The following is a 7,788-nucleotide window of genomic DNA, read 5'->3' as shown; positions in this document are numbered from 1 at the left end:
GGTCATTTGGTCTGATGCCTTTCACTCCATTCAGTATAAACTTCCTCACCACAAGCTGTACACAAACCAAGTAAATAAACAACCACAGGACAAACCTGGGTTTGAAGCTTGTTAGGGTACACAGTTTCAACATGAGTTTGTTTGCTCAAATTTGCTCGCAAAGTGACCTAACTTCTTTATACTGAGCACATGTGCGGATGAGGGCACAGGAAGGAGAACGTTACAGAAGGAAGGAGGGGGAGAGAAGAGAAGAAGGAACTGTGGAAAAATCCATATTTTTTCAATATGCAGTCCGGGCTGTTCATCAGGCAAACTTTGGCACATGTCTTTGAACAAAGTTAGAAACAACAACTTGGTGGAAAAAGTAAAAAGTTTGGAGTGGCGTGGCTTGGCTAAACAAATGTCATTTTTGGACTCGGCTGCAGGGGTGATGAGAAAGGGAAAGATGATGAAAAGAATGAAAAGACACATTCCCAAGTATCTAACTCACCGTCTCGCTGTTTCCTGGCCTTGATTAGAGGGATGTAGTGACTTGCGGGTACATTAAGATTAAGATCTCAGCTGTCTAGAGGGAATTACAATGTGGAAGCTATATGAGTGTCTTTATGTAAGGGGACGTTGGCTTTATTTTATTTATTTATTTTAAGTAAGTCTCATTACAGAAATGCTTACACAGTGCAGCCATGCAGCTACCGTAGTGTTTGGATGGTTATAGAGATCGTTGTGTAATCAAAAGTTTATGATTTGAGCCACACGGAATTGGTCTAAATTGCCACCATGAATTAAAACACTGAGCTGCATATTTGGATCATAGACTGTTCTTATATGAAGATAAGTGTCGCCTATTTGCCATCTGCCTTCATTACAATAAAAGAGACTGATCGGCCAGAAAAGCGCAGGTGTTCATAATTACTCCAACAATGGTTGGCTTAGTCAGGTAAGCCCTGAAAATGGATCAGCGCTCACAGCACAAGGCCCCTGAAGCCAAATAAATACAATCGCGCAATCAGTTGTATTATTAATGAGTTTTTCTTACCAACATAGATTTCCTTTGTGGGGGAAAAAGGTCGGTTGAAGAAAGCAAGATTGCTAACAGACGCTAACCTTATTATACCCAGACTATGGTGCGAACGCAGCAATAAAATATGACTCACCCAAACAAACACTCCTCGTGTTGTGTTCAACTGCGTAGAAAGTCCCAGTTCGGTCGGTGTTTGCACGAAAAATCCTCCAAAAGGCCCCACCCAGCAGGCCGGGAGGTCACGGTCAGAGTGACCGAGCGCACACAGCTAACAGCTGGCCACTGACACGATAGCGCCCGGGACTATATATAACTTTATGCGTTAATAAAATTTAAACAAGCGACTTATCAAAGAATTTAAATGCCTTCAGTAGATATGAAAGAGATTTTTTTTTACTGGGCTGTAAATGTGTTAATTTCTGTTGTAAATTGTGGCATATTAAAATGGGAGTCTATGGAGAGTTTTTATATACAGCGCACTTTATGGGATTGACTCACTTTGGAGTCAGAAGATGCAGCTTTTGCACGTTCTCCATTAGTTTGATTTCATTTCTCAGCCCTTGACTTTAGCCCTTTGGTAAAATACACAGTTTTAACTAGCTTATGGAAGCAACCTCTACTTCTTTCAGAAATGTCGATGCAGTTTTCCCTTGTCATTTAAGGCACAAAGGTTGTGCTATAGTTGGACATGTGATGCAATGTGTTATGCGTTTTTAGCACACATAGAGTTTGAAAGAACAAAAGACTGGGCACTGGAAGTCAGTGTAGCTACTACAGGAAAGATTATTGAAATGTGAACTCCACAACTTTGTGCACAGCCAGGTAATCCATTCTGACAACCTGGACTCCTCATGTCACTTTAAGTGCTGTCAACTGATTTTAGATGGTAGATCTGTTAGTAGGATATTTATCTAGTGGCTTTCATAGCGGATATTGCCATTGAAGGAGATGAGAACATCAATGAATCAAATTTTATAATATAACCCTCTAACACTGAAAAAAAAAAAAAAATCAATAGTTTGGACTGCACCTGTACCTAAGACAACATATGGCAAACAAACTGTTGCGGAGAAAACAATCTGAACCATTTTCACAGCAGCCACTGTAACTACTAACATTACGAAAAGAATAGCGGTTAACAATTATGTAAAAAACCCATGAAAATGAGTCAGTCTGAACCCAAAGCAATAAAATATAATTAGGAAATAAGAAATCTCAGCATTTCCGAAACCAAAACTTTGGTAAGTTGAAGAACATTGGAAGATCACATTAAATTGTTACACATTAAAGTCCATCACCAATTTCATTCCTGCAAAAGAGATAACACAGGGAACAAGATTTCAAGAACATTTCATCGGTATTGTCATGCTTAAGTAAATTCTAAAAGAAGCAACACAAACTAACCAGTACAATGTCTGGCATGAGTATTAAAAAAAGATTCATAGAATCACTTTCAAATAGCATGTAGGTACATTTCTCCAGATGACATATTTTGATACCTGGATAGATGTTTTGTTTTTATTTATGCATTACACTCTAGATAAGTGGCACGAATCCACAAATATGCTCAGGAAAATCTAGCTGAAGTGTTGTAGATGGTAGTCTATCTTGTGACATCCATTTGACTACTGCATTACAGTGTTGGCCAATGATCTGACTTGACATGATCCTGACCCAGATGAACACAAAACTTTATTTTGTTGTTGTCTCAAGTTGTCTTATGGGCCTTTTTTCTTCTGAGTAATATGGTTTGGCTGTCCCAAAAAGTGGTTCAAACTGCACATCTCATCCTTGAGCTCATCTCTGCTTTGAACGCTTTGACTGTGGACTATCAGCTGCTTTGTCTGCTGCCTTTTTGGATGCCTTTTTTTTTGTAGAATCTTTTTCATCTGGTTCATAGAGAGCACTCCTGACAAAGCGTGCAGCGGCACCCTTATCAAGTCGAGCAGCTTTCTTCTTGTCAGTGATTTCCTTTACTCTGTTCATGTATGTCCTTATACGCTCCTGAAGAACACAGAAAAGTAAATTAGACACAGCTCATAAATGATAAGGAAAATAGTGATTATCTCAAAGACAGTTGAGAGAGAGCATATAGTACATACCAGTTCTTGCTTGATTCCATGTTCTCTGGGATTTACTCCTTGCGTAACCAAGTACACTGTAAATATGACCAAAATCAAGACTGCATATATTGTATACTGATTGACTATTAAACCATATTCAACACATGTATCTCTGGCCATTCTATATACACAAGCTTTTGTCTTTATATTTTTTCTTACTCAAAAGGTTTTATCTGGCAGCAGGCAGAAGTCATTTTATAACCAGTAAAGGTAATTTAAATCAACCACGTTTCAACTTTACTCACTGCTTTTTCGATGAAATCAAAGTAAAATTAAGAGTCATAAAAGCACAAAAAAACCTGCTGTTGTTAATAGGCAATCACAGCAAATCCATGAAACTTACTCCAAAATAATGAATTGAGGGTGTAGGCAGACATCAAGTCCAGCTTGGCTTGATCCAGTGGCTCCAGCTGAGCATAAAGCAAATTTGAATATTCAATTAAAATTTTTTCATTTGTCCAACAGCAGGAAAATTACACTGCCACAGCAGCAGAGAGCTGCTATTGAATGAAGTGAAACCTGAATAAAAGATGATATAAAGAGTAAATTGGACAAAAAAAAAAATAATAATAATAATAAGCCATAAAATAAAGGCTCTAAAAACTAAAAGGGTAGAAAACTTAAAATGCCTATCATGTTTACAGTTGACAGCAGTAGCTTGGCTTGAGCTAATGGATCCAGCTGTATAAAGACCTTTGGTTACACATCACACACCATCATATTTATTACATTTAATACAGGATTTGCATGAAAAGTGTTGCTCTTCAATAGGGAACTTTAACTAGTAAGGTTGTCATAAAGCAGTCTACATGTGCATCAGCCCAGGGATGCATCCTTCCTCCTGCCCAGTGTAAGATGGAAATAAACAATATAAAACAAAAGTGATTATGCTTCTTTTTTTTGGGGGGGGGCAAAAAAAGAACAGAAAAACTCATTTGTTGATTTCCTGCTGTAGCACCATTAAACATTCCGCAGCCTTCAACCTACCTTTTGCAGCAGATCATTTCTGGGCATTGACATCAACTTGTCCAACATGGTTTTGACGGAGGAAACTGAGGAATCGAAGCCTGTGAGCTGCTCATCGATCTCATGAGGGTAGTCCTCCGTCCCCATGTCCGCTGCCATTTCCCTGGAAGTAAATGAAAGTCATACAACGATAGCAGCCCAGGTCCACAAATGTTTTAAATCTCTGCTGCTATCTTGTTAGCTAAACGGATGCACATGCAGCTAACAGGTCCTACACAGAGTGTTTACACGAAGAGAAATATAACGTAGTAACATCTATAAACACTGTATGAAGCCAATTATATCACTTGCGTAACGGTAACGGAGTGAGGCCACGGGAAACTGAAACATACCGACAATATTAATCGTGAATCTGTTTTACCTTACAGAAAGCACGCTGAGGAGACCGGAAATGACGTTGGAGAACGCCAACTCCGCTGAAGTTGGTTTTTGATTCGCAGTTTACGATTGATCTGCTTGGATAGTGAACAGCTTCTGTCTCAATCGGGACCACGCCGGACAAGGTCCAGTTTTAACAATCTCAGATCTGAACAAGAGAATGAATGAAAATAGAATACACCTAGCACACTTTTACACCAAAGAGCCGGAGAGAAGAGAAATAAGAAAGGGAGACTGTTGTATGTTTTCTACGTAACGTTCCCTTTAAGTCTCCGATCTGAGGCTAACTTTGGCGTGGCTTTTTTTCTTATGCACTCTACTGCCGCCTGTCGTTTAGGAGCCGGTTCACTGTTGACCGAGGTCCTGCTTTAAACCACTATCCTTTACGATCTTAATAATGCTATAGAGCATTTTATATGTGTGTGTGTGTGTGTGTGTGTGTGTGTGTGTGTGTAACAGCAGTTTTTACCAAGATTGTTTTTGCTGCCACACATGTGGCCACGTCTACCAGAGCTTCCCCTCTGTGTTAACTTTTAAATATTTTGCGGTACTACTCATCAAGTTTTGTTATTATTTAAAGACAAATAATGCACACCCCCCACACACTTTTTTTTTTCTTTTGTTGTTGTTGTTGTTATTTATCAACAGCTAATGCTAATGTCGTCAGCAGCACAGGTACTCGTGTTACTATGGTAACCGTCAGTGCTGCCAAGACTTTATCGTAGATTAACAAAACTGTACCGGCCGTGGTGGGAAAGAAAAATTGGACATGGACAACTGCGATTTGGAGAAGCTGTCTGTCTCTGTGGGGAAGCTCCATCCAGCCTTCACACCAGAAGTTACCGGCTACAGGGTGACCGTGGAGAGCAGTGTCAACAAAGTGTCCCTGGACCTGCTTACCAGTGACTGCGGGGCTTCAACCAGAATTGTGAGAGCTGCGCTGCAAACTACATTTGCTCCTGGTTTGCTTGCTAGGACTTCGACTTAGCCTCACTGTGTATATATTTGTATACATGTCAGCTCTTTGGCCAAGGATCCAGCACCATTATACTTAATGACGGTTTGAACCGAGTAGAAATCGAAGTGGTAGCTGAGGATGGGACGCTAAAGACATACTGCGTGGAAATCACCAAACTGTCTGCAGAGATTGCAGAGCTCAGTAATCTCACTGTAGATGGAGACGTTCCACTTCATCCTGCATTTTCTACCAAACTCTATGAATACACTAGTGAGTACAGACTGCATTCACTGTCATGTCACACATCCTGATTGTAATGTAGCAAATACAGTAATATATGTATCAATATATACATACATATATTTTCAACATGGAAGTTTCTTTAAAAAGTAAATATGAGTAAAATGTCCCTTTATGTCAGTTTTTCACATAAAATGCAGACAAATTAACGAGCATGACAATGCACACTTCAGAATGCCAGAAATATGAGATAACGTATATTTTCCTTGATGTTGCTGATTTCCGTTTTATTCGTGGTAAACTTATTTTCCCAGGCATTGTTTCCTTTCATTGTAATGCCGTGACACTGCTTCCCACGGTGCCAGACAGAAACATGAAAGTTACAGTAAATGGGGCAGACAGCTCACAACCAGTATTTCTGAATTTTGGAGATACTTTGGTGGAGGTCTCAGTCTGTTCAGCAGATGGCAGCAATTCACAGGTGGGATGAGACATCAGTAGGGCGACTGCTTTGCATGAGGTGGACAGGACTGGTGTGATTTCAAACTATTCAAACGTCAAATAATTCAAAACACCTTCATAGCTTTGTAAATCACCTCATATTGCCTGCCTGATCACCTCCACTAATCTTAAATGTGTAATCTTCACAAGGAATTTCACATTTCTAAACAACAGTACATACAATACATACACAAATTAAATACAGAGGGTTTTGCTTGTTTTACATTCTGTAAGACTGTGCTTATGTGTTTATTGTATTTATTTCTTAAAATTAAATCTGTCTCTAACTATCAGGTTTACACTGTGTTGGTGACTCGAGAGCTAATTCCCATGGCTGTGACCTTCGCTGATGGGAAGCAGCAGCTGGACTATGAATGTCCAGTGTCCCTGAGTGCTTTTTATAGGCCTGTATCTATCAGGCACAGGTGAGATTTGAATAGGAAGATATACTCCCTTCTCATTTCAACTGAATTTTCTCTGTGCTAGGTGCTTTAAAGCTGATGCAACTGTGAATCAAGGGTAATATACATTAAACTAATCTGCGCAGTCTTTTCAGTTTGCCACTTTGCTAAAAAAAAAAAAAAAAAACACTTTAGTTATTTATCACTAATGAATATGAAAATGTTGTGATGTAACACTCTAGTTGCAAATATTAAATACATACTATCATATATTAATATTTCTCTGGTCAAGCCTGTTTTGTTTCTGATCTGCAGTGACCTAAAACACATCTTCTCAAGACCTTACATTGAGATGCTGACCCGACGTTCAAAAGTCAACCCACTTGGTGATTGTCTTCTGGAAGAAGGCTGGAAGGTGGTTGAACTGGACCTTGACAGAGAAATGTCAGATGCAATGGTCAAGTGTTCCTTTATGTACCGAGGTAAAGGCTGGAGTCTTAGGTCCTCCAAAAGATTTTTCCAAAATAATCCTGCTGTCAGCAGATTTCTGGAATTAACACTTAGAAGGGAAATGGGTTGAGTCACTGATATTATTTCTGTAGACGTTTATTTAGTGAAAAAGTGATATAGATAGGAGGAAAGTAATAGTTAACTTCTGAAGGACTAAAATGTTACAGTAATAAAATTAATTGAAGAATGAAAAATGTATTTCCATTATTTGGTTAAAGATTAACTTTGTTGCCAGTTATGTTCCTAATGGTAAACCTCCAGAGTAACTGATTCTTTTGTTCCACTGTTAATTTCTTCTAAAATCGGATTTGTTTTTCCTGCCACTAAGAAAAGCATGCAAAACTGCTTTGTTCATAGGCTAACTACATTAAATTTAACTCCAACCAGTAAAGCAGATTTAAATCCAAACAGTTTTGATTACACAAGCTATACTATCATGTATCATGTAACATGATGTTGCTGTAGACAACTATTTTGTTGTTGTAATGAGGAGGATATTATTACTTAACTAAGTACTCATGTATCCAGCTGTCTCCGCTTAGAGACTGGATTGTATATCAAAAACCTGCAACAAAAGTGGTCTTTGAGTGGATTATACAATCTTTTTTTTTTTTTTTTTTTGCGCCATAG

The 7,788-nt window shown here is 38.8% G+C and overlaps 1 protein-coding gene across 3 annotated transcripts; it reads right to left on the bottom strand.

Moving 5' to 3' along the window:
• Positions 1 to 2,195: 2,195 nt before the first annotated feature.
• Positions 2,196 to 4,636, bottom strand: c1d (C1D nuclear receptor corepressor). 3 transcript variants are annotated; one of them, XM_029521483.1, is made up of 5 exons: positions 4,537 to 4,636; positions 4,132 to 4,273; positions 3,488 to 3,554; positions 3,124 to 3,179; positions 2,196 to 3,025 (listed from the first exon to the last, which is right to left on the bottom strand). In XM_029521483.1, the coding sequence occupies exons 2-5, from the start codon at positions 4,267 to 4,269 to the stop codon at positions 2,819 to 2,821; spliced, it is 468 nt and encodes a 155-aa protein (XP_029377343.1). In that variant the 5' UTR covers positions 4,270 to 4,273; positions 4,537 to 4,636; the 3' UTR covers positions 2,196 to 2,818. The 3 variants fall into 3 exon arrangements, with proteins under 3 accessions (XP_029377343.1, XP_029377342.1, XP_029377341.1); XM_029521482.1 differs by having other exon boundaries at positions 4,503 to 4,562; XM_029521481.1 differs by having other exon boundaries at positions 4,532 to 4,559.
• Positions 4,637 to 7,788: the final 3,152 nt, after the last annotated feature.

Source organism: Echeneis naucrates, chromosome 15 (assembly GCF_900963305.1).
Source record: "Echeneis naucrates chromosome 15, fEcheNa1.1, whole genome shotgun sequence".
NCBI lineage: Eukaryota > Metazoa > Chordata > Actinopteri > Carangiformes > Echeneidae > Echeneis > Echeneis naucrates.
The sequence above is the reverse complement of the archived record's forward strand: the minus strand, read 5'-3'. Positions and strand labels throughout refer to the sequence as shown.

Excerpts from the sequence above, each read along its gene's own strand:
- c1d (XM_029521483.1), bottom strand. The coding sequence starts at position 4,269 with ATGGCAGCGGACATGGGGACGGAGGACTACCCTCATGAGATCGATGAG. Across the intron at positions 3,555-4,131 it reads GAAATGATCTGCTGCAAAAG|CTGGAGCCACTGGATCAAGC; the intron begins GTAGGTTGAAGG and ends CTTTATGCTCAG. Across the intron at positions 3,026-3,123 it reads ATGGAATCAAGCAAGAACTG|GAGCGTATAAGGACATACAT; the intron begins GTATGTACTATA and ends TGTGTTCTTCAG.